The sequence below is a fragment of the Bos grunniens genome, chromosome 3, assembly GCF_055505025.1.
Source record: "Bos grunniens cultivar Pamir isolate PY7600 chromosome 3, Bosgru_T2T1.0, whole genome shotgun sequence".
Taxonomy (NCBI): Eukaryota; Metazoa; Chordata; class Mammalia; order Artiodactyla; family Bovidae; genus Bos; species Bos grunniens.
The window spans coordinates 4,085,256-4,111,792 of record NC_141167.1 but is presented as its reverse complement, the minus strand read 5'-3'; the positions used below and the strand labels follow the sequence as shown (position 1 = coordinate 4,111,792).

At 54.9% G+C, this 26,537-nt stretch overlaps 1 protein-coding gene across 1 annotated transcript in view; it reads left to right on the top strand.

Moving 5' to 3' along the window:
* Nucleotides 1-1,962: 1,962 nt before the first annotated feature.
* Nucleotides 1,963-26,537, top strand: part of RAMP1 (receptor activity modifying protein 1) — a 41,376-nt gene continuing 16,801 nt past the window's right edge. The window contains exons 1-2 of the mRNA XM_086375793.1: nucleotides 1,963-2,065; nucleotides 11,403-11,541. Of these exons, the coding sequence (XP_086231919.1) occupies nucleotides 2,014-2,065; nucleotides 11,403-11,541 (191 nt within the window). The 5' untranslated portion in view covers nucleotides 1,963-2,013. The remainder of the gene's footprint in view (nucleotides 2,066-11,402; nucleotides 11,542-26,537) is intronic.

Below are 26,537 nucleotides of genomic sequence, written 5' to 3'. Positions count from 1 at the left end.
GGTGCAGATAAAACCATTAGGGGAGAAAGTGCCATGGTGGGTACACCCCCAACTATGGCATTCCCAAGAGAATTGTGAGCTTCCTGAGTCCACAGATTTGAGAAGTACACTCTGTCTTGTCAGGTACATGTATCTGTCAGGGTGGGCAGTGTGAGAAAATGGAGAGGAGAAAAGGCAAGAGGGCTTCCCACCCAGACCCTGCCAGCCCCAACAGTGGAAGGAGAGGGTCCCCGTGCCTCGGGGAATGAAAGAGCCCAGCCATAAGCAGGTGCAGAGAGGCCCACAAGCCATGGGGGAAAGGGTGAGTGGAGGGCGAGTCTGAGAGAGCAGAGATCCTGCGCTTCACGGGGAGGGGCTGGGACCTCACACCCCACCCCACCCCACCCCCACACACACACAGTTGTGCCTTGGCCAGTGGGCTCTTCACTCTGGCCTGCAGCCTCCTCATACACTCACCCGCCCAGCCCTCAAGGCTTCTCACACTGCAGCTGAGCCAGCTGCATCAGGCCCAGGCCTGTGGTTCCTGTGTTACTGAGATTTTTGCAGGCGCCTCACTGGATTACCAACTGAAGGGCAGAACACCTGCCTTGTTTACCCAGCATCTGTCTCTTAAATGAATAAAGAGAGGGAGGCCAGGCCACGCGCTGGGGTGTATCTTCCTACCGTTGGGGAAGAGGGGCTTAGCTTGAGCAAGCGCGTGCTCCCCCACCATGGGACCCCGGCCCCTCGGGCTCCAGGCTACAGGCACGCAGGTCCTCAGTGCCTCCTGCCCGCCTGGCTGTCAGCTGCTGCTGTTCGCAGAGCTGTCGGCAGAGGGATGTGTTGAGTCGGTCCACACGGACTGACCACGGAATTCTGCACCAGGCACTCTGCTAGGCGTCAGCAGCTTCGGTCACAAAGGTGTGATTGCTGCTCCTCCCAAAGGCAGTGGTTGATTCCTTAGCATGAGCATAAATGTACTCAATTGTTGAGAGTTCTCAGAATAGGCTGTTACAAGCAGAAACCTCTGCAGAGTGAAGCACAGCCACCAGCAGAGCTCAGAGAGCCCAGGTCAGCTTAGCCAGGCTGGGCTGATGCCTCCCAGGTCAGACCTAAGCATGCAGGTTACCTGCACTTGCCCAGATTCCCAGGGCTCTCATGTGTCCCCCCACCCCAGGGAGCCCTTCTCTTTCTACAAGTTCAGTCAGAAAGAGGCCCTCCCAGCTGCCTCTGCCTTTCGCCCCCCATGTCAGGCAAGAAGTGCACAAGGGCCACCTTTCTGTACCCCCAGGAGCCTCTTCCCTCTAGCCCAGGACCTACACCTACCTTCCAGGCACCTCCTCCCGTGCACCCGCACCCACCACTCCCGTCATTCCAGCTCCATTCCAGCTCCTCGCTGGACCTGTGGGTCCTTTTTTTGGTTATTCTGAATGTGTCCAAGCGCCAGGGCTGTTTTTGTCCTCTCAGGAACCCCAGTGCCTGCACCTTGGGCGAGGCGGATGGGCGAGGGTGGCCTTGGTCTTCTACAAAGTAGACCCCCGAGGTAGAGCGGTTGTAACCCACAGAGCGAAGGAGAGAGGGTACCCGGGTTGGCATCGAGAGGCCCTGTTTAGAAGAGCCTCCCCAGTTAACAAGTGGCAAACACTTCAGGAGCACCCGAGCCTCGGTCGAGGTCGTCGCCGGAGTGTGCGGTCCCCCGGGCAGGGTCCTACTGACACTGCGCGGCTCCCTCCTCTCGGGCGAAGCCTTCCCCATCCGGCCCCGCGCTCTCCTCGCTGGTGCAGCGTCTGCCCCCGCACCCCGGCCGGCAGGTGCTGGCCAGCCCGGCTCGCCTGCTGCGGGCCTTCCCTGCGGGGTTCCGGCGCGGCCCCCATCCCCGCGCGGGCCACCCCTCCACCCGCCGCGGGCCGCAGTGGGCCGGGCCCCGCGGCAGCCGCCTCCCGCCCGCTCCGCTGCCGCCCCCGCCCCCGGTGCGGCGGGCTCAGTCCTCGGCGGGGCGCGCGGCGGGCGGCTGGACTCGGCTCGGCTGCGGCCATGGCCCCGGGCCTGCGCGGCCTCCGGTGCCGCGGCCTCTGGCTGCTCCTGGGTGAGTAGGCGGGGGTCCCGGCTCCGGCTCAGGACGGGCCGCGGGCGGGGGGCGCCTCCCTCCGGGGAAGGGGCGGCTTCGGAGGCCTCGCGGGGGTGCGGGGCGCGGGCACTCAGGTTCCGGAGGAAACCGTGACCGACCTCATGGCACCTTGGCCCCCGGCTCCAGGCTGCGGGCAGTTTCGGGTTCCAGAATCAGAACCACGTACCATTTACCTAGAAAACTGGCTAAAACTGAAAATCTGACACATTCACAGCCAACAGTTGCTGGTTTGTAGATAAGCCTCCTTTGCAGAAATGAGGCCAACCATTCTCTTCGGGGCATTTCCACAGTGGGTGTGTGTGTGTGTGCGTATTGACTTGCCATTCTGTGTGTGTTGACTTGCCTGTGTGTGTGTGTATGTAGGTGTGTGTTGACTTGCCTGTGTGTGTGTGTGTGTGTGTTGATTTGCCACTCTGTGTGGGTGTGTGTTGACTTGCCAATCTGTGTGTGTATGTAGGTGTGTGTTGACTTGCCAGTGTGTGTGTGTGTGTGTGTGTGTGTGGCTAGCAGCAGTCCAGAGAGGGGCTCTTGGGGAGGTGGCAGAACACGCCTGGCTCTCTGTTCTGAGACCATGGTGGCAGGAGCCTGCAGCTGACTCAGCAAAATTTAGCAGAAATTGTCATCTTCAGTTCCCTCTTCCCACTGTTTTCATAAAATGCTAAGCAACCTTCCTGAACTGCCTCAGCTATTGGATTCATTTCATGTATTTAGTTACCATTTAATAAAAACCGAATCAGTCATGTAAAGTGGAGGAATCCAGTGGCCCAGGGAGGCCCCACAGTTCTTCCTGGTAGCTGTGTCCTGGCTGCCAAGCAGTGATGCTGCCCTTGGGGAAGGGGTCCCCACATTGCCGTGCAGCTGCTCAAGAGGCAGCCAGGGGTTGCGGGGCTTGTCTGGGAGGCGGGAGGCTGTCACTCCAAGCTTCCAGTTCCCACACCTCGCCAAGGAGTGTTGGAGCTGCCCAAAACCCTTAGCATCTACTTCAACAGAACGTACTCTGAAAGCTGATCCTGCCACTTAAGTATTTTTGCTGAAGGTATATGAAAAGCAGAATCTTATAATAATATTCTCTTCTTTTGCATTAGGATCTGTGGGTTTGACCTGGAATGTACTGTTTTAGTTTCTTAAGAAATGAGCATTTCTCTTTCAGCAAGGTAGAGAGCTGGGCTGAGCTCAGCTTATTTAAGCATAAATAAACAAATTCTCTTTCCTACCATCCAGAAGCTGCACCCTCTAAAGCTTATGTAAATAAAACACTTTATCGTGATCACATATTAAAGACCTTCCTTGTTTACCAAGAAAATAATACATGTTCTGGTGGAAGGTCAAAGTCTTGGAACCCTAACATCCTGAGAGGTCTGGCTAATGTTATATCATGGAAGAACAAACACAGCTTTATGAGGTTATCAGTTAATTAGTGTCATTGGAGCCGAGCTGTAGTCAGAAGAATTAGGAGAGCACACGTTTTTCTTTCCAAGGGGTAGTGTGAGCTAGAGCCCCTTGGTGATGAAGATTTTGCTACCCAGAATAGCAAGGTGGAATTTCTTATTTTTCATCCGTCAGAAAAGAGGGACATTTCCAGAGGAGCCAGAGTCCGTGCATCATGACTTCGTTGTAAGCTCCCGTCACTACCCGCCCACCTTCACTGGGCAGTGCTGGCCGGCGTTGGCCTGTTTGAACTCCTCTGTCGTCTGTCCTGGGAAACACGCACCTCCCCTCGCGTGCTGGGGGAGGGGGTACTTCTTGCAAGGCTGCTGTGTCCCTGGGTCGGGAAGACCCCCTGGAGAAGGGAATGGCCACCTACCCCACTATCTGTGCCTGGAGAATCCCGTGGACAGGGGAGCCTGCGGACGACAGTCCACGGGGTCGCAGAGAGTCAGACACAGTGACTGACACTGTGTTTATTGAAATATGTGACTTTATATAAATACAAGGGTAGCTGTTTGGAACCGACCAGGACATCACAGGAAATGCAGTCCACATGACTGCTTCAGATTGTCATGCTGCTTTAGTCCGGAGGCGGCTCTAATCCTGGAGTCATCTGAAAGGTTCTTTTTTTTGCTCATCGACTCAGTGTGTCTGTTCACCCTGTGTGTGTAGTGGCAGGGAGACGTTTCTGGGTATCCGTCTTCCTTCTACAGCTGCGTGCCCGGCAGTGTGCACATCGTTAGGCGAGGGCTGTTGAGAGATGTTTATGCCCACATCAGAAGTGGCGGTAACCACACGTCAAGGAAGGGTTTTAGGTGAAATCCTTACTCAGGGCAAATAGCTAGCTGGGGAAAGCCGGTTCTTCCTGCTTTCCCCCAGGATGAAGCAATCCCATAGCTTCCTCTCACTTAGAAACAGCGCCTGGCAGAGTGTGTGATGGCGGCGCCCTGTGTGACCTGAATTCCAGGAAGATGCTGAGCCATCAGCAGGGCAGCCCCTCGGGCTTGGTGGCCTTCAGGCCCAGAGCCTGTCTTTCCCGAGGGCCGCCTGGCACGGAGGGCTCCCCGCTCCTAGGGCCCTGGCCCAGGCCTGCCTGCCGGGACGGTCTCGGGGAGGGACCCGGGACCCAGGCCCAACTCTCCGTTTAGTCCTCTCAGCTGGACATGGGGGCCATGCGGCCAGGTCCCATCCCAGGAGCCGCAGGGGCCCCGGGGAGGGGACAGCAGGGCACCTCTCCAAGACAGACGCACTGACAGACAGACCTGAGTGAGCCCCAAGAGATGAACATTTCCAGCCCATGACCCCGTCACATTTGAGTCTGACGTGTGCCCAGCAGGGTGGTGGGCCTGGTGCGTGGCAGATACACGGTGGGCTCTGAGAAGGGCACACGCTGGCAGGTGGGGGAGCTGTGAGATCCCTGCCTGAGAACCTCTCGTTCTGCCAGGGACTCGGGAGACCTGAGGAGGAGACCGGGACCCTGGGGAGGGGCCGGGGGAGGGGCAGAATCCCCACCAGCCCTGGGTGCCCCCCCACCCGCCTGCCCCTGCTCTTCAGCATCCTCCTGGCACGTGGAGACCACAGGACGCTGCTGGGGCTCTGCCCTGTCCCCCCAGCCTCCTCCCACCACCCCCATGGTGCGCCCACAGGGATGTCCTGGGCACTAGCCCTCCCCTGCTCCAGGATGGATGACCTTGGGGCTGGATAACGTTTCTAGAGAACACGTCTGTTCTTGGCCAGGAGGGTTATGTCAACACAGCAGCGGGAGGAAGCTCCCAGGCTAAACAAGAGCTTATTCTTGGTGACATAATGATGGTATTGTTGTTCATGGAGAAAAACAAAAAAATTTCCCTAAGATTGTTTTATGTTAGTATTTTCTTTGACATCGAAAGACATCACTGCAGTGATCATTTAAAACACAGATTCTGAGCAGTTTCACTAAAGCAGGGTCCATGGCCAAGTCTCAGCAGGGGAGCAGGGGACCCGGGCGTCTCATCACAGCCCGGCCGCTCTTATTTCTTGCTCACTAGACCTCCCAGTGTCCCTGTCACATTTGTCCTGATCCCACCCCCCTCCCGGGTGGAGTTCTCCGGTGAATTCTGTGGGACCAGGGACCAGAGGCCGCCCCCTGCACCTACCTGGGCAGCACCCACCTGTGTGTGCTTCCAGGGCTCTGTACCCCCATACCCGAGAAGCTCACCAGCAAGGGTTCTCCTGAGCCAGGCCTCACCTGGGAGGATCAAAGACAGCAGTTTACCCGGCAAATGACCGAATGACAATGCCTGTCTCACTGTCACACGCTCCAGTCCACCGTCGACTGGAACAAAAGCAGTCCATGAATCAGATAGCAGACTTGAGAGCTGGACCATAAAGAAGCCCGAGCAGTGAAGAATGGATGCTTTCGAACTGTGGTGTTGGAGAAGACTCTTTCGAGTCCCTTGGACTGCAAGGAGATCCAACCAGTCCATCCTAAAGGAGATCAGTGCTGGGTGTTCATTGGAAGGACTGATGCTGAAGCTGAAGCTTCAGTCTTTGGCCACCTGATACGAAGAGACAGCTCAGTGGAAAAGACCCTGATGCTGGGAAAGATTTAAGGCAGGAGGAGAAGGGGATGACAGAGGATGAGATGGTTGGATGGTATCACCGACTCGATGAACATGAGTTTGAGCAAGCTCCAAGAGATGGTAAAGGACAGGGAGGCCTGGCATGCTACAGTCCACGGGTCGCAAAGAGTTGGACATGAATGAAGGACTGAACAACAGCAATAGCAAACCTCATGTTTTGGGGGAAGAGGCCTGAAAGGCAAAGGCGAGGCGAGGTGACAGAGGCTGGCCCTTCTGCGTGAGGCATTATTGCCTCGGGCAGGTTCCAGGGTCCATTTGTGCAGACAGATGCTGTGGTCCGGGTAGATGGACAGATGAGGGAGGCACTCCCTCCTGCTGGTGACTCCCCCGGCTCCTAACACTAGGGCCACATGGGGCCAGGCCTGCCAGGGCTTTCGAGAAGCCGGAACAGACCTGGAGCGCTAAGAGAGCCGTCCCTGCATGGGAGTGAGGAGTCTCCCAGCTGATCTGCTGAGGTGGGCTGCTGAGTATGGAGGAGGCACAGGCTCCCAGGTCCCCATCCCCTCCTGCGGTTGGCTGTTGAAGGGTTCCTGGTAGCAGTTAGAAGATGGCGCGATGCACAGTCGGAGAGGGCTCTCTGCTGGGCAGGGTGGAGGAGGTGATGGTTCACTGGGCCTTGAGGGTTGAGTAGGAGTTTTCACTTGTCACACAGAGTTGTTGTTGTTGTTGTTGTTGTTTTTCATTTTGTCTTTTGGGTTCTTCTTTTCCTTTTCCAGAGTAGACGGAGAAAGGCTGAAGGTAACACGTTCAAACCAAGTGCTGTTTACGTCATCCTCTGGGGCATTTAGTGACTGGCCAGGCAGGTAGCTTCCTGGGCATTTGGCTCCTGAGTGGCTGTAACCAGGGGAGTCCTGGGAGTGGGTGGTTCCCAGTGTGCTGGCCCCAGCTGGGAGAGCAGAAGGTGATTCGGCTGGAGCGCACAGAGCAAGGCTTTCCTGCGGCTGTTAGGAGAAGGTCTGGGCAGAATAGAGGTGGCGCTTTGGAAACCCCATTCCTTAACCTGCAGAAGATAGGGAAGAGCGGAGGCAGCGTGAAAATCAGCTGTGAATCACAGCACTTGGCTCGCCGCTCTCAACATTCCCTCAGATTTACTGATTTTAATTGAGGAGTGACTTCCCTCGTGGCTCAGCCAGTTACGGAGTCTGCCTGCAATGCAGAGACTCGGGTTTGATCCCTGGGTCGGGAAGATCCCCTGGACAAGGGAATGGCTACCCACTCCAGTACTCTTGCCTGGAGAATTCCATGGACAGAGAAGCCTGACAGGCTACAGTTCATGGGGTTGCAAAGAGTTGGACACGACTGAGCAACTTCTTCAATTCAACTGAGTAATTGGCATAGAATAAACACTGCATTTCAAGTGTGTGACTTAGAAGGTCCTGGGACATGTATGCACCCATGTGGACTCAAGACTGTGCGCGTGGGTACCCACCACCTCCAAAGTGTGCCTCTGTTGCCTCCCCTTCCTGCCCCCTCCCACCACGCCTGCAGGGCTCACACGCTGTGAGTCACTAAGGTCCCCTCACACCGCAGACCCTCAGGGAGGGCCACGTGCGGCTGGTCCTGTAGACACAAGTTCTGGAAACCAGCCCCGTTGGCCCACTTGGTGCAGGAGGGTCTCATTTCACAGAGAAAGAAACTGTCCCAGAGGTGACGGGGCCCGGGGGCCCAGCCTGGGTGGTGGGGGCAGTGGGCTGGGGCCCAAGGACCCACTGGCTCCGCCAGGGGAGGCTCTGAGCCCAGCTCCCCGGCCAGCCACTCCAACAAGGGAGGGGCCCTTCCCACGGCTCGCCCCCCACCCGTGACCCCAGCCCTGGGAGGCCCATGCGGGTCTGCGGCTCTGTCTCTGCAATCGTGGCGTGAGCTGAGCGGCAGCAAGACAGGCCGGTTTTGCGGGCATGCAGCCGCAGGCCAAGGGCACAGGTGAGAAGAGAGACCTACAAGGGAGGGGCCCTTCCCACGGCTCGCCCCCCACCCGTGACCCCAGCCCTGGGAGGCCCATGCGGGTCTGCGGCTCTGTCTCTGCAATCGTGGCGTGAGCTGAGCGGCAGCAAGACAGGCCGGTTTTGCGGGCATGCAGCCGCAGGCCAAGGGCACAGGTGAGAAGAGAGACCTGGCGGGTCCTCCCCTGGGCCCTCGTCGCTCGTTAGAAAGCCCAAAGGCCCCCAAGCCCCAGGGGCTCCCGTGGGGCGCCGGCCACCCTGTCTTTCTGGTCCCAGGCCCATTGCCATAGCGATCTCACGGCGGGTCCTCTCCCTGCCAGGGCCGGGGGCATTGTCTGTGCTTTCTCGGAGCCCCTCCAGCCCCAGCCAGCCTTCCTGCACTGGAGAACACCGGCACAAGGGCAAGTCCTGCCTCAGCTTGCTGCTGTCTGCCCGGCAGCCTCGCACTTCGCCTCTTAAGACACGCGCTGTGAAGGATTAACCTCGCAGTCACCTGGGAACGGGAGCCACCTGGTCTCAAACAGCTGGTTTTAAAACATTGGGCAGTGTATTCAGTTTTAAAGCCATGATGGGGCCTCTCTTTGCAAGGAAAAGAACTATATCAGGCTCGTTTTTTATTTAAAAAAAAAAAGCATCATCCTTCTCCTGTGCTGAAACTGGTTTCCAAATTCACCACTCAAGCAGCTTGCCCAACCTCATTCCAGTTGTCGAACAGCTGGGAGAACCAGCTCTGGGCTCCCGCAGGGCAGGAAAGAAAGGGTAGCGGTAGTGGTGAAGGCCGGACTTTGCCCCCACAGAGCAGAGGGCCCGCCCTTGGGACACAGACAGCGGCTCCCAGAGAGGTGGGAGCTGCCCGACCCTGGGCCAGCCCCGATCCGGGCCACGGCGAGGCCACGGGGCCGGCCCTACAGCGGGGCTCACACCCACAGTGGGGGCTCCAGCGTGACCTGAGGCCCGGAACGATTGTGGGGGACTGTTGTGGGCACCCCTCCAGTGTCCACATCAGCTCCTGGCTTTCGGTTGCCTGCCCCCGAGCACTGACGGAGAGGCACGTTTCTCTTCCTTCTCCCTAACCCAGCCCTGCCAGCGCAGGAGGGGAGCCCAGCACCCTTCCTGATCTCCTGAGGGCGCTCCAAGGCGCCTCGCTGCAGCCCAGGCACAGCGCGCTGTGCTAAAGCCGGGTGTCGCCGACTTGTTCGTTTGACAAATAATAAGGTGCAGAGCCGCTGGCTAGCAGGGAGGGCGACAGGCAATCAGAGGGTGGCCAAAGGAGAGGAAAACCCCGCCCACCCTAAATAAAGCCTGGAGGACCTCGGGGAGGAGGCTGCGGAGTAGGACGGGCTGTATCTGGGTCTGGGCTTTGCGGGCAAAAGGAGGTCCGCGGGTGCAGCCCGGGCAGATGTGCAGAGTGCTGAGGGCGTGGGGGCACCAGGGTGGGGCTTTCGGAACATGGCTGGAGCTCCTCCGTGAGCCAGTGTCTAAGCACTCCCCACCCCGAGCTACCTGTGACCCTGGGCGCTCCACCTGTGCACGAAGGTGGGCTTTCTCAGGGGCGTCTGGATGGAGCCAGGGTTGGGAGCAGCCCTTTCCCCCAGCTGGTCCTCGGGTGCGTGAGCTGTGCCAGGTGGACCCGGCAGGGTCCCATCCCAGGGCACCCAGGGTGGGCTGGCCTGCTCCCCACGCCTGCGGGTCCTCTCCTGAGGCTCCTCCAAGGGGGTTTTCCTCTTGCCAGCCTCTCGTCTCCTCCACCCACCACCCATTACTCCTGGTTTCTCTGGCTGAAAACCCCCAGGGTCCTCCCTGCTTTCCAGCATGCATGTCCAGATCTGGGGTACAGAGTGACACCCTCCAGGCGGTGGGCGCAGGACCGGGCATCTCGGCGCTCAGGCAGTGAAGTGAAGTGAAGTAAGTCGCTCAGTCGTGTCCGACTCTTTGCAACCCCAGGGACTATACAGTTCATGGAATTCTCCAGGCCAGGATACTGGAGTGGGTAGCCTTTCCCTTCTCCAGGGGATCTTCCCAACCCAGGGATGGAACTCAGGTCTCCCGCATTGCAGGCGGATTCTTTATCAGCTGAGCCACAGGGTGAAGCCCGAGGCTTTTTTCAGCTCCTGCCGCCAGCTTCACCTCTATCTCCATGTGCCATGGGCTCCCTGTGTTTGGCTTCTTATTTGTGACCAATCACAGAGCTAATCACAGTTCCTGGCAATCCATGGGGTCACAGAGTCAGACACGACTAAGCGGCTAAACAAACAAATCAGTGTTGTCCTTGTGTTGCTGTGAAATGTCACTCTGTTGGCTCGAGCCCCTGACAAGATGTGTCTGGCCTGCCGTCTGTCACTTAGGTAAGTGGACTCGTTAGTCTCCCGCCCCCACTGGGCAACATGGAATTGGGCCCTGGAGGTCCTCACATGGACCCTGGAGAGGAGGGTGGAGCCCCCTGCCACCACGTCGCCCCTGGGACTCCGGTGGGGACGGAGACAGGGTCTGCTCCCCTGCCTGCCAGGGGCCCTGTGCTGGCCACCCTCCCAGCCCCCAGGGCACTCTGCCCTTCACCTTCATTTGGGACAGCCCGTCAACTCTGTTACCTGTAGCCGACACCACTGTCCACCTGTTCCTCTCCCCAGTCCCCATGAGTGGAAGGGTAGGAACAGCTCAGGTGACAGCTTGGCAGCTTGGTTTCTAGCCGATGCACACCCAGACCCAGAGAACGTGAGCTCAGCGCTGGGTGGCAGCCCGGCTGGCACACAGTGGTGGAAGACCGGGTAAGGGTCTCCAAGACCCTGTGCCGCTCACAGCTCCCTGGGGCACCCGCTCCCTGGGGCAGGCTGATTCCCCCCTCACTCCCGGCCAGACGCGCAGGGGCCTCGTGGGTGATCAGCCAGTCCCAGCAGGCTGTTCTCACTGCCACAGTTTCTGTGTCTGCGAAGTGGAGGCTTAGGAACCAGGTCAGGGGTGGGTGAGGCCGAAAAGGTGCGTGAGTGTCAGGCCGTGTCCCCCGGACCAGAGGACGTGCAGTCCCCGCTCTGGAGCCCAGGGAGATGGCGGTCTCAGACACACTGTCAGCAGGCGGGCCTTTGCTGGGCCCCGAAGTGACTGATCATGCCATCCAGCTGGAGCCTGGACGCCCCACCCACCCCCCACCCCTGGGATCGCGGCGCCTCCCCAGGGCATCTGGGTGGCCTGGGAGTCAGACGGGCCAGTCTGTGCTGGTGGGTGTGGGCCGCGAACGGTGGAGCCAGCCCCTGACCCTGCAGGGATGGGCGAGCTGGGCAGATGACTGTCGTGCGGGGGCTCTCGTTGCAGTGACCCACCTCTGCCTGGCCACTGCCTGCCAGCACGCCGACCACGGCACCCTCCTCCGGGAGTCCTGCCTCCCCCAGTTCCAGGCACACATGGAGGCCGTTGGGAGGACGCTGTGGTGTGACTGGGGCAAGACCATCAGGTGAGTCTGGCGTGTCCTGGAGGGGCAGCGGGGATGCTGTGAGAGCGTCTCCCTCGAGGCCCCAGGAGCTGTTCTTCACTGACAGGCTGGTTCCCACGCCACAGGCTGGGACCAGAGAGAGGGTGAAGAGGGGTGCGCTGGGGGGCGGGCGCGTGGACAGGGAGGGCAGGGGCCGTGACCTCGATGACAAGGCTCAAGCTGGGTAGCGGGGCAGAGGCGGCAGGCAGCAGAGGGCTCCGTCGGGCTGGGTCCAGTCTGGGATGCTGGTGGTGGGAGCAAGATCCAGCTCCCAGGGGGCCGGGTCCCTATGACAGGAGGCCCCTCCCCCACCTGGTGCAGGGTGGTCCCCTCAGCCTCCCACCATCCCCGAGACCCAGCCTGTCCTCCCACCTGCCCAGGGGGCTCGGGCTCGGAGCTTCCTGGAACCGTAGGGTGGAGGCACGCCCCTCACCAGGGGTAGCTGGACATGAGCCCCTTCTTCTTCCCAACTTGGTCCTTCTACCAAGATGTCCTTCCCCCAAGATGTCCTTCCCCCTGACCCACAGGGTGCATCCCAGCCCCCCTCGGCTGCTCGATGAGGTCGGGAGCCCGCCCCCCACCCAGGTCTGGCTCCTTCATCTTCTAGGGCAGCCAGCAGCAATCAGCTTGTCTGCGGTTGATATTCAAGGCTGAGTTTTCCTAGGCTGTGTTTCTGCTTCAGTGTTCAGACCCTGGGGGCACCTGGGGGCTCCAGTGGGCAAGGAAAGGCAAAGAGAAGCACCCTCCAAACACCGACATTGCAGTGGGGTTGACAACCCAGCCAGGCATGTGGGGTCCCCAGTGTGTATGCGGGTTTCGGGCCGGGCTCCGACATCGTCCGTACAAGGACTGCCCTCGGTTCACAGCCTGGCCAGGACACACAGGAGCTGGGCGCGGGGTCCTCAACCTCCTGTAGTTAACATGAAGCCTGCGCTTGCCTCCAGGGTTTGAGCAGAGGCTCCGCGGCAGCCACCCCAGCAGGGTCTCCTCCCCATCCTCCTCCTCCACGGCCTTCAGGGTCTCCTATTCTGAGCTGAGAAATCAGTCAAAGGGGGAGGCAGGCTATTAAAAATCAGCTTTTCAGGCTAGTGGGCCTTCCGATTCTCTGAAGGGTTTGTGTTTGAATGAAAGGTCACACATTGTTAAGATGCAGAGAAGACGCCAAGGGGTCCCTGGGGATCTGCACTCCCCCCACCACCACCCAGCTCTGTGCAAGTGATTTGTGTGGACAGATTGCAAACCAGTGGCCGAGCAGAAGAGGTAGCGCAAGCAGCAGGTGACATGCTGAACGAAGCAGTGGTGACAGGTTCCTAGAAATGAAGCGGGCGCGCACGGTTCCCGCCTGTGCTCAGAGTGCAAACAGGAGTCGTTATCACCCGGCCTGGAGTTCTGCCATCCTCCCAGCTGAGCCAGGTGTGATTCAGCTGGAAGTCGGAGTGGCGGGGGTGGGGCGGGGATGCTGGGAAATTTCTTTATTTAAAAAGGAAATCAAGACCACTGAGGGAGGGAGAGGCAGAAGACCCATCGTGAGAGCTTTTCAGCAAATCAGCTGGGGCTAGCGAGCTGGTGGGCAGAATAAAGGCCCCTAGAGATGTGTGCACCCTAACCTGAGACCTGGGAACGTGTTTCATTGTGTGATGTTCAGTTCAGTCACTCAGTCGTCTCTGATTCTTTGTGACCTCGTGGACTGCAGCACACCAGGCCTCCCTGTCCATCACCGACTCTCTGAGTTTGCTGAAAATCATGTCCATCAAGTAGGTCATGCCATCCAACCATCTCATCCTCTGTCGTCCCCTTCTCCTCCTGCCCTCAGTCTTTCCCAGCATCAGGGTCTTTTCAAATGAGTCAGCTCTTCACACCAGGTGGCCAAAGTATTGGAGTTTCAGCTTCAGCATCAGTCCTTCCAATGAATATTCAGGACTGATTTCTTTTAGGATGGACTGGTGGATCTCCTTGCAGTCCAAGGGACTCTCAAGAGTCTTCTCCAACACCACAGTTCAAAAGCATCAATTCTTCTGTACTCAGCTTTCTTTATAGTCCAATTGTCACATCCATACATGACCACTGGAAAAACCATAGCCTTGACTAGACGGACTTTTGTCAGCAAAGTAACGTCTCTGCTTTTGAATATGCTGTCTAGGTTGGTCATAACTTTTCTTCCAAGGACCAAGCGTCTTTTAATTTCATGGCTGCACTCACCATCCACAGTGATTTTGGAGCCCCAAAAAATAAATTCCGTCACTGTTTGCACTGTTTCCCCATCTATTTCGCACGAAGTGATGGGACCAGATGCCATGATCTTCGTTTTCTGAATGTTGAGCTTTAGGCCAACTTTTTCACTTTCCTGTTTCACTTTCATCAAGAGGCTTTTGAGTTCCTCTTCACTTTCTGCCATAAGGGTGGTGTCATCTGCATATCTGAGGTTATTGATATTTCTCCCGGCAATCTTGATTCCAGCTTGTGTTTCTTCCAGTCCAGCGTTTCTCATGATGTACTCTGCAGATAAGTTAAATAAGCAGGGTGGCAATATACAGCCTTGACACATTCCTTTTCCTATTTGGAACCAGTCTGTTGTTCCATGTCCAGTTCTAACTGTTGCTTCCTGACCTGCATACAGATTTCTCAGGAGGCAGGTCAGGTGGTCTGGTATTCCCATCTCTTGAAGAATGTTCCACAGTTTGTTGTGATCCACACAGTCAAAGGCTTTGGCATAGTCAATGAAGCAGATGTAGATGTTTTTCTGAAACTCTCTTGCTTTCTCTATGATTCAATGAATGCTGGCAATTTGATCTCTGGTTCCTCTGCCTTTTCTAAATCTAGCTTGAAAATCTTGAAGTTCATGGTTCACATACTGTTGAAGCCTGGCTTGGAGAATTTTGAGCATTACTTTGCTAGTGTGTGAGATGAGTGCAATTGTGTGGTAGTTTGAGCATTCTTTGGCATTGCCTTTCTTTGGGATTGGAATGAAAACTGACCTTTTCCAGTCCTGTGGCCACTTCTGAGTTTTCCAACTTTGCTGGCATATTGAGTACAGCACTTTCACAGCATCATCTTTTAGGATTTGAAATAGCTCAACTGGAATTCCATCACCTCCACTAGCTTTGTTTGTGTTGATGCTTCCTATGGCCCACTTGACTTCACATTCCAGGATGTCTGGCTCTAGGTGAGTGATCACGCCACCGCAGTTATCTGGGTCATGAAGATTTTTTTTGTACAGTCCTTCTGTGTATTCTTGCCACGTCTTCATATTTTCTGCTTGTGTTAGGTCCGTACCATTTCTGTCCTTTATTGTGTCCATCTTTGCATGAAATGTTCCCTTGGACTCTCTAATTTTTGGGAGAGGTCTCTGGTCTTTCCCATCCTGTTGTTTTCCTCTACATTACGCGGCGATGGGGAGGCAAATCACAGGTGGCACTGCGGTTGCTGCCCAGGCGGCCTGGAGGGGGGTCATGAGGGTTGTCTGGGCGGGCCCGGCACCGTCACTCGGCTCCGCAAATCGTCCAGCCTTGGCAGTTTGTGCTTTCTGGTGGCTCAGACGGTAAAGAATCCGCCTGCAATGCGGGAGACCTGGGTTTGATCCCTGGGTCAGGAAGATCCCCTGGAGAAGGGCATGGCACCCCACTCCAGTATTCTTGCCTGGAGAATCCCATGGACAGAGGAGCCTGGCGGGCTGCAGTGCACGGGTCACGAAGAGTCAGACCCGACCGAGTCTGCACTTTAACCTGGCGGTCACAGCGCCGTCAAGCTAACTTTGGTGTCCTTTTGGCCCACCCACTAACCGTCTGACTTTCTCACCATGAGATTCTCCAGGCTCATTCTGTGCGCTTTCTGCCCCAACCTTGGAATAAGCCATGTTTCCAAGGAGCCCTGGTTCCTTTTATTAAAGAGCGGTGTTCAGAGGCCAAGATAAATATACACATATATTCCTATCAGGGATTGAGACGTAACCAGTGAAACCACGCAAGCCCAAGAAGAAAAAGAACATGGGTGAATCCCCCTTTACCCTTGGTGGAGGGCAAGGCTATATATAACTGTATTTATTTCAAGGAAGTGGCTTATGATTGTGGGGTGTGCAAAGTCCGAAACCTGTGGGGCAGGCCGAGGCTGGAGGTTTTGGACAGAGCTGATGCTCGCAGCGTCAAGGCAGAATTTATTTTTATTTTATTTTATTTATAGCTGTTTTGGGTCTTCGTTGCCGGGCTCAGGCTTTTCTCTAGTTGCGGTGCTTGGGCTTCTCCCACTGCAGAGCCTGGGCTCTAGGCCACTTGGATTTCAGCGGTTGCAGTTTGTGAGCCTTAGAAGACAGGGTTAGTTGCCCCGTGGCACATGGGAGCAGGGATCAAACCCACGTCCCCTGCATTGGCAGGCGGATTCTTAACCACTGACTACCAGGGAAGTCCGAAGCAGAACTCCTTAACTTGCTCTCAAGGCCTTTCAGCTGAGAGTGAGGTGCCCCCCACCCCCGCCCCGGCCTGCATCATCAAGAACCATCTCCTGTATTTAAGGCCAACTGATGCTGGGAGGGATGGGGGGCAGGAGGAGAAGGGGACGACAGAGGATGAGATGGCTGGATGGCATCACTGACTCGATGGACGTGAGTCTGAGTGAACTCTGGGAGCTAGTGATGGACAGGGAGGCCTGGCGTGCTGCAATTCATGGGGTCACAAAGAGTCAGACATGACTGAGCGACTGAACTGAACTGAACTGAACTGGCCTCCAGCTCTTCTGTCCTGAGAATGGCTCGGGGGTCAACGCTTAGTCCTTCCATGTGTGAAGATGCCTGGGGAGCCTCAGATTGCTCAGGGGTCTGACCCATCGCTGCTCCAGGTCCTTGCGAGGCTGCTGGGCCCAGGAGAGCAGGCTCCCATCCGTGAGCCAGGCCAAGTCCACCACGTCCCAGAGTTCAGCTCCTTAAACTGCAGCCCTGGCTCACTAATGGGAACCTAACATGATTTAAAGCATTAACTGGGGGTATAATCTAATTGGGGAAGCTTCAGAGGACATGGGAAAATGTGTTGTCAGATGCTCTCATTTCCAGAGAACTTCCTGCACTGTTGGTCAGGGAGGGGAGGAGTCTGGAATGTGCAGGACTCAGCTAGGAAACGGCTGGTTTTATTTATTTAATTTTAATATTTGTTTACTTGGCTGTGCTGCATCTTCGTTGCAGCCTGCAGAATCTTAAGTTGCAGCACACAGGACCCAGTTCCCTGACCAGGGATGGAACCTGGGCCCCCAGCACTGGCAGGCGGATTCTTAACCCCTGGAGCACCAGGGAGGTCCCGAGGGCTGGTTGACAGTGATCATATTTTTCCCCAAGCCGAGAAATGTCGGGTGGGTTTGGAAGGCCAGGAGACAGCCCTGCTCGTCCACTTTGCACACACCTTCAGGCTCTGAGCTGGGGAAGGTATTAGGGCGGGAGCATTGGAGGTGGGCCAGGGAATGGGCACTGCCCTCTGAGACTGGTCATAAGGGACACAAGTTTCACTTCTTCCCGGCGTCTCTGCTCCGAAGCCTCTGGGTTTGTGTCTGCCCCCCAGGTGAGGTTTTCCAGGGGGCTCAGAGGTTAAAAAAAAAAAATGCTCCTGCCAATGCAGGAGACACAGGAGACGTGGGTTCATACCTTAATTGGGAAGATCCCCTAAAGGAGGAAATGGCAACCCCCTCCAGTATTCTTGCCTGGAAAATTCCATGGACAGAGGAGCCTGGCGGGCTACAGTCCATGGGGCTGCAAAGAGTCGGACACGACTGAGCGACTTCACTTTCACTTTTTCACTTTCATGCATTGGAGAAGGAAATGGCAACCCACTCCAGTTTTCTTGCCTGGAGAATCCCAGGGACGGGGGAGCCTGGTGGGCTGACGTCTATGGGGTCACACAGAGTTGGACACGACTGAAGTGACTTAGCAGCAGCAGCAGCAGAGCACACACGCATGCACTCGTGTGTCTGCCTCAACGCTTCAGCGTCTGAGGGGCCCGGGTCCCTGTGGCCTGCTCCTGGGGACCCCTCGCTGCCACACAGGCCCCATGAAAGCCCTCCAGCCTGGCCTGAGCCTCGGTCCAGTTACGAGGCCTGGCCGGCCTGGGCACTGAGGAGCCGCCCCGGGGGTTGCCAAGGAGGGCACAGGAGCAGGGCACTTAACCAGGGAGACTTGGTTTCGGTGGGTCGCTGGCCCACACGGGGTCTGGACAGGCCCGCTGTGATGCCCCTTATGCTGCTGGAACCAAGGGCCTGTTCTGTGTGTCGCTTGGAAGGAGTCAGTTCAGGAAATTCTTCCCTGCTCCGCAGCAGCGGTTGGAACGGCTGCTTTGCTTCTGACTCCAACAGGAACCGAGGGCAGCATCTTTCTTCAACACCGAGGTTTCTCTGGGACAGATTCTGTCAGCCCCTCCCCAGGGTCCCTGCTGTGCTTGGCCACCCCTCCCAGGCCTTGGGGGGCCCACACCCAGAGTACCAGGCAGGCCCTTCACCAGCGCCCCGCAGGACGCCTGGAGGGGAGGCCAGCCCACCTGAGCACCCCCCGCAGCCGGGAGCTCTCAGAGCAGGGCCGGGCACACGTGAGTGTTTGTCACGGGTCTGCCCACGAGTGCTGGGCCACATCCTTGTCGCACAGAGGTCCACTTCCCGCCCTCTGCTCACCTGGATTGGGGCACCCGCCAGGCGTCCCACAGCACCCACCGCCTCCAGCCCAGGAGTGCAGAAAGCTGACAGACACCCTGGGGCCTCTGGGGGCCTTCGGGGAGGCCTCCCCCGGCTCCCCGGCCCAGCCTCAGCTGGGTCTCCTGCCCGCAGGGAGCAGGCATCGACACAGCCTTCCAGTGGCTGGACGAGGGCGTGGAGTGGGTGAGCACGTGGCCACGGTCCTTCCCAGACAGTCCCTGCCTCCCCCAGCTTCACATCACCCCCCTCATCGCCCTTCTGAGCGTGACGCGGGTAGGCAGGAAACTCTGCTGCCTGGGGGGCGGCGGGGAGGGAACCCTGGGCTCTTAGAGCCCCCCTAGGATGCGCCAGGCCCCACTGCCACAGGGGCCCGCATGTGCTCAGGTGGGCTGGGTGGGCAGAAGAAAGGGGGCGCCCTTCCCCGCCAAAGGCAGATTCCTAAAGCCCCATCTAGGTGGCATCTGGGCAGAGCCTTCAGGACGGCAGCTCTGGGCACAGGAGTGTCCCCCCCGGGCACCCCATGACCCCAGGCACCCCACCACCCCGGGCACCCCAAGACTCCACAGCATGAACACAGGCCTGCGGTCGTGGGGATAGGGGTCTCAGGAGGCCTGCCAGCCCTCTGCTCTGTTTCTGGAGCTCAGCCACGGCTGCCCTGGGGGCAGGTCCGGGGCTGGGGCCAGTGGTGGGCGCCAGGCATGCTGGAGGGGGCAGGCGGGAGCCTTTCTGGCTCCGAGAGATGAGACTGAGGGTCAGGAAGCTCCCAGGAGGAGACCCACCTGCAGAGGCAGCAACCACGGGCGGGAACTGGGGAGGAGGGCCTGGACCTCCCCGTCCATGCCCGAGGCCGCTGCTCCGTCCTCAGGTTCCCTCCACCTCCACGGCTCCCCTGGAGCTGGGGACAAACACACGCTCCCCAGACGTGGGGCCACCAGGCCCTGGCACCCCGCCTGCTCTGACGTCTTTTTCCATCAAGTGATGAAGGGCCCAGTTTCACAATCTCCCCACTTCGGGATGGAGTCGGGCCATGTCAGAACGGGAATGTCAGAAGCAGACGGCGCCCAGAGGACCCCAGCTGGGCGGAAGGGCAGGCAGATGGAACTCATCGGGGCTGGGGGCTCCCTGCTCCCACGCCTCCCTCCCCGCTCCCCTGGACACCCTTCCCCGCAGCCCCGGAAACCGCAGGCCCGTCCAGGCCCTTGGGGCAGCTGGGACTTCTCTGTCTGGGGCAGTGGGCCAGGCTCGTCGTGCTGGACAGCTTCCGGGGTCTTTGGACACCGGGAAGGGGGGCAGGGCAGGGCTGGTGATGGGAGATGAGGATGGGGTGATGTGGTGCTCTGGGAGCAAGGGTGGCTGGGCGGGGGTCATGGCAGATGTCCCTTCTTAATGCTGACCTCACCCCAGCACTCACCCTGCCCCCTGCAGCGCCCCCTCCAAGCCCAGAGACAGGGTCTCCCAGGACCGGCCCACTCCTCAGTTATTCACACCCAGGGTCTACTGGCGGAGGGGCTCTGGGAGCCCGCCCCCAGGCACACTTTGGGGTCACCTTTCTCTCCAAGTGTCTTACAGGACTTAAGCCCTGGACACTTATGTACAAGGTGCCCAGCAGGACATAGTCGGGACAGCCCTTAGGTCTGAGACACCTTCTTCTCCAGCTCCTTGTCTTAGAAACAGAGACCTGGGACTTCGCTGGTGTTCCAGTGGCTAAGACTCTGGGCTCTCAGTGCAGGGGCCCAGGTTCAATTCCCAGTCACAGAACTAGATCCCACGTGCTGCAACCAAAGATCGTGTATGCCTCAAGAAAGATTCAGTGCAGCCAGATAAATAAATAAGATTTTAAAAGAAAAGAAATGGAGACCCCACTTCCTATTTTTTTTTTTTGACTTTTTAAAAGTATTTCATTTATTTGTTTGGCTGTGCCGGGTCTCAGTTGCCACATGTGGGATATTTGAGTTGCAGCATGAGAACTCAGTTCTGGTGTGTGGGATCTAATTCCCTGACCAGGGATGGAACCCGGGCCCCCTGCACTGGGATCAAGGAGCCTTAGCCACCAGGGAAGTCAGAGACCTCACTTTCTTAAAAACACACTCCTTTTGGGTAGGTGGGTAGCTGAGTTTTCCCCACTGCCAGGGCGGGGCAGGCAGTCTATATCAATGGCAAGAAGGACAAGTTAACATGACCTGATGTTTCCAATCCCACTTATGTTGACCCATTTCTGGGTTTTGATGTTGCAAATGATGCCACTATAAGAATTTTATACGTAGAGCCTTACTTCTTTTCAATTCATTTCTTTAAGAATTCTTGCACGTGGGCTTGCTTCGACACATGCCATGAACATTCTGTGGTTCTTGATAGGTTTGGCCCTATGGCCCTTTTAAAGGATTTCACTAATCCACATTACCAGCAACATTCAAAAACACATATTTCCTCATGAGGAATGTGTATGAGTTTAGGGAGATTTTATTTTTGCAGATTTAAATGAGATTTCCTCTTCAGTTTCAATTTGCCCCATCTTTGACTGTTAGAAGACTGGGCTGTTCTCCCATAGCTATTTGCAATTTGTTTTTTTTCCCCCTCAAATGCAGATTATCTGACCTTAACCTTCCCTGTTTATCTCTTGAGTCATTGGGGGTATTTTTAATCTTCTTGTACAAACTCTTGACTACAGTAAAGACTGGTTCTTTGTCATCTTGTTCTAAATATTTACTCTTCATGTTTCCTTTGGTGATGTTTATTTTCCATGTTTTATTTAATTAGTTATTCAGTTACTACAAGTGCCCAGATTCATTCCTCAGAGCTCTGATTTCTGCGAGGTCCTGTCTGTTCCACAGGTTCAGCTGAGTCATGTGGCCACAACAGTATGTTGTTTCTATTTAGTTGTTCTGTGTTTTGAAATAACATGTATCTTCTCAATGCAGTGGATCGTTACCTTAAGACGTGAATGAAAATTTATGTCCTTCCTACCTCAATGACCCTAACGTAATTTTTTGAATAATATTTCCTCCCTCAATTATTTGGTTATGCTTAGTTTAATACATTTAATACATTCTTGTACACATTGGAGTCTGTTTCAGGTAGTTTTTACTTATGTTTTGGGGTCATATTCCAGCACTTCGATTATCATGGCTTTATGATATTTTCTACAAGTTAGAAGTGCTCGTCTGATCCTACTGTGCTCACTTCCCTTATATTTCACATTAGGTTGTGCTCTGTCTGACGTATTTTCCACCTGTTTTTCCGAAAGAACTGAAGAACCATTTGGCCAAATTCCATACAAACTCTATTTTAAGATTCTGAGATGACTGGTATCAATCCATCAACTTAGGAAGGATCCACTGTTTGCAAGAGCCTTTCCCACCGGGGGCACTGTGGGCCCTGGTGTCCTGAGTGCTGGCAGCTGGTGTTGTGGGTTGACGAGTTGTTACCTTTGGGTGCTGCCTCTTAGTGATTAGTACAAGAAGTAAGTGTGGCAGGGGGAGGCAGGGGCGGGGGGAAGCATGGAGCCGAGATGGGGCCCGTCTGGGTATGAACCCTGCTGATTCTTTCACTGCTTACACTCTCTGGGCCTCTGTTTTCTCTGCAGTGAATGAGTCTAATAGCATTTTCTTGATTAACAGTTCCTGATTTGCCTCTATGCGAATTTCCTTAATTGGGTTTTAGGATTAGGCTGCATGTGTGGGTGCTCAGTCATTCAGTCATATCCGACTCATTTGCAACCCCATGGACTGTGTAACTCACCAGGCTCCTCTGTCCATGGGATTTTCCAGGCAAGGATACTGGAGTGGGTTGCCATTTCCTCCTCCAGGGGATCTTCCCAACCCAGGAATCAAACCCACATCTCCTAGCAGCTCCTGCATGGGCAGGGGGATTCTTTACCACTGAGCCATCTGGGAAGCCTAAAGGCTTAGCCTCCTACTTGCCGAATGGAATATATGTGTTCAGCGGACTCCTGGAGCTAAGAGTAGGGAATAACCGACGTACCTGGAGCATGATTCGTTCCTGCAAGGAGATCCTGAATACTCATTGGAAGAACTGATGCTGAAGCTGAAGCTCCAACACTCTGGCCATTGGATGCGAAGAGCAGACTCACTGGGAAAGACCCTGATGCTGGGAAAGATTGAAGGCGGGAGGAGAAGGGGGCAACAGAAGATGTTTACAAGAGTCCTTCCCACGGGAGGACTCAGCTCTGAATAGATTGGGGGAGTTCGTTCTCCAGTTTCTTCCCCCACTGTTTATTAGTTTTGGCTGCTTCTGGCTTCCTGTCTGTGGTTCAGCCATGTGTATGTGGCCCATAACCTCTCACTAAACCGCAGAGGCCTGTAGCATCCCCTTAAATGCCCACTGTCCGCTACGTCCAGTTTTGTGTTTTTGTTGTTGCTGTTTGGCTGCACCAGGTCTTCATTGCTTTGCAGAGCCTTTCTCTGCTTGCAGCAAGCGGGGGCCACTCTGTTGCAGTGTGTGGGCTTCTCGTTGGGCTGGCTTCTCTTGTTGGGGAGCACGGGCCCTAGGCTCCTGGGCTTCAGTGGTTGTGGCGCTGACGCAGCGGGCTTGGTAGTTGCGGCTTTCAGGCTCGAGAGCATGGGCTCAGACGCTGTGACACATGGGCCCAGTTACTCCTCAGCACGTGGAATCTTCCCAGGCCAGGCATCGAACCCGTGTCCCCTGCGTGGGCAGGTGGATTCTTAACCACTGGACACCAGGGAACTCCCAACGTTTGTTTTATCTCTGTGTTTTTCTCCCCCTTTTTTCCTTCATTTAGATGCCACCTTATTCATCAAAGGGAAACCAAAAGGCCCAGTTTTCCATTCAGTTCAGTTCAGTCGTGTCCGACTCTCTGTGACCCCACGGACTGCAGCACTCCAGGCTTCCCTGTCCATCCCCAACTCCCGGATCTTACTCAAACTCATGTCCATCGAGTTGGTGATGCCATCCAACCATCTCATCCTCTGTCGTCCCCTTCTCCTCCTGCCTTCAATCTTTCCCAGAATCAGCGTCTTCTGAGGAGTCAATTCTTCACATCAGGTGGCCAAAGTATTGCAGTTTCAGCTTCAGTATCAGTCCTTCCAATGAATATTCAGGACTGATCTCCTTTAGGATGGACTGGGTGGATCTCCTTGCAGTCCAAGTGACTCTCAAGAGTCTTCTCCAACACCACAGTTCAAAAGCATCAGTTCTTCAGCGCTCACCTTTCTTCACAGTCCAACTCCCACATCCATACATGACTATTGGAAAAACCATAGCTTTGACTAGATGGACCTTAATTGGCAAAGTAATGTCTCTGCTTTTTAATATGCTGTCTAGGTTAGTCATAACTTTCCTTCCAAGGAGTAAGTGTCTTTTAATTTCATGGCTGCAGTCACCATCTGCAGTGATTTTGGAGCCAAAAAAAATAAAGTTTGTCTCTGTTTCAATTGTTTCCCCATCTATTTCCCATGAAGTGATGGGACCGGATGCCATGATCTTAGTTTTTTGGATGTTGAGCTTTAAGCCAACTTTTTCACTCTCCACTTTCACTTTCATCAAGAGGCTCTTTAGTTCTTCTCTTTCTGCCATAAGGGTGGTGTCATCTGCATATCTAAGGTTATTGATATTTCTCCTAGCAATCTTGATTCCAGCTTGTGCTTCATCCAGCCCAGCATTTCTCATGATGCACTCTGCATATAAGTTAAACAAGCAGGGTGATAATATACAGCCTTGACGTACTCCTTTTCCTATTAGGAACCAGTCTGTGTTCCATGTCCAGTTCTAACTGTTGCTCCCTGACCTGCACACAGATTTCTCAGGGGGCAGGTCGGGTGGTCTGGTATTCCCATCTCTTGAAGAATGTTCCACAGTTTATTGTGATCCACACAGTCAAAGGCTTTGGCATAGTCAATAAAGCAGATGTAGATGTTTTTCTGAAACTCTCTTGCTTTTTCGATGATCCAGTGGATGTTGGCAATTTATTCTATGGTTCCTCTGCCTTTTCTAAATCCAGCTTGAACATTTGGAAGTTCATGGTTCACATACTGTTGAAGCCAGGCTTGGAGAGTTTTGAGCATTACTTTGCTAGTGTGTGAGATGAGTGCAATTGTGTGGTAGTTTGAGCATTCTTTGGCATTGCCTTTCTTTGGGATTGGAATGAAAACTGACCTTTTCCAGTCCTGTGGCCACTGCTGAATTTTCCAACTTTGCTGGCATATTGAGTGCAGCACTTTCACAGCATCATCTTTTAGGATTTGAAATAGCTCAACTGGAATTCCATCACCTCCACTAGCTTTGTTCATAGTGATGCTTCCTAAGGCCCACTTGACTTTGCATTCCAGGATGTCTAGCTCTAAGTGAGTGATCATACTATCGTGATTATCTGGGTCGTGAAGATCTTTTTTGTACAGTTCTTCTGTGTATTCTTGCCACCTCTTCTTAATATCTTCTACCTCTGTTAGGTCCCTACCATTTCTGACCTTTAGTGTGTCCATCTTTACATGAAATGTTCCCTTGGTGTCTCTAATTTTCTTGAAGAGATCCCTAGTCTTTCCCATTCTATTGTTTTCCTCTGTTTGTTTGCATTTATCACTGAGAAAGGCTTTCTTATCTCTCCTTGCTATTCTTTGGAACTCTGCATTCAAAACTCTGGTGTTTTGGCTCCCTCCATAGGCTGTATATTGTCACCGTGCTTATTTAACTTATATGCAGAGTACATCATGAGAAACGCTGGGCTGGAAGAAGCACAAGCTGGAATCAAGATTGCCGGGAGAAATATCAATAATCTCAGATATGCAGATGACACCACCCTTATGGCAGAAAGTGAAGAAGAACTCAAAAGCCTCTTGATGAAAGTGAAAGAGGAGAGTGAAAAAGCTGGCTTAAAGCTCAACATTCAGAAAACTAAGATCACGGCATCTGGTGCCATCACTTCATGGGAAATAGATGGAGAAACAGTGGAAACAGTGTCAGACTTTATTTTTGGGGGCTCCAAAATCACTGTAGATGGTAACTGCAGCCATGAAATTAAAAGACGCTTACTCCTTGGAAGAAAAGTTATGACCAACCTAGATGGCATATTGAAAAACAGAAACATTACTGGGATTTCTTTGGAAGGAATGATGCCACCTCATGCGAACAGCTGACTTATTGGAAAAGACCCTGATGCTGGGAGGGATTGGGGGCAGGAGGAGAAGGGGACGACAGAGGATGAGATGGCTAGATGGCATCACCGACTCGATGGACGTGAGTCTGAGTGAACTCCGGGAGTTGGTGATGGAGAGGGAGGCCTGGCGTGCTGCGATTCATGGGGTCACAAAGAGTCAGACACAACTGAGCAACTGAACTGAACTGAACTGATATCTATCTCTCCATCTACCTCTTTCTATCCATCCATCCATCTATTTACTTATCTATCATTGCATCTACCTATTTTGTACTCTCTGTTCTTTTATCAGCAATAACTATTGATCTGATAGGGCTCTTGGTTACTTAATCTGTGCAGACAGGCCATTAATTCAAATATGTCTTACTGTTTTTAACATCATCATTCCTTTTTACGTGTTTTAAATTCAGGCAACAGTTTGAAGTAGATCCTAGAAATAAGCCATGTGATTAGTACATTCTCAGAATTCAAAACTTTCCAAGGAGCTTTTTGCTGCCTTTGTACTTGAGTGACAGCCTGACAGGATAATACGTCTATGCTGAGCAGCCTTGTTCATATAGTTCATGAGCATGAAGTTCACGAAGCTGCTTGTTGTCCCATTGTCTCTGGCTTTTCATCGTGTTTTCAGAGAAAGCAGAAGATGTTTTGCTTTGTCTTTTAAACATGAGCTCCTTTTCTCTGGCCCAGAGGTTCGTGGGTTGCCAGAACCAGGGGGCCAGAAATAGACAGCAGAGGAGCAGGGCAGGCAGGACATGGGCCCGGAGGCCCAGGGGCTGCATCTCGGCTGCCTGGGCAGAGCTCGCGAGACACATATCCTCAGACCCTGGCAGCTGAGACCGCTGGGGACATGAGCTGATGGGGAGCACCAGTGCATGACACCCCTCCCCACCTGGTCCCAGAGCAGATGGGGGAGGTTTGAGACCCCTCTCCTGGAAGCCAGGTGGGTCTGCAGTTTCCCCGTGACACCTATTTCCCTGTGTCTCCATCCTCCGGGTGCTCATGGTCCAGGCTTGTGTCCCAGGGTGATTTGGGGCCACGGAGAAGCCCCTGAGGATGACTGGGAGCTTCTCCCTTGCTGGGGGGACTTGCCCTCCTGCATGGGCACGTGTTCCCGGAGTGGTGGAACGTATCACCAGGCCAGGGGGTCAGGGGCAGCCAGGTGCCTCAGTGGGGTGGGGTGGGCATCTCAGGT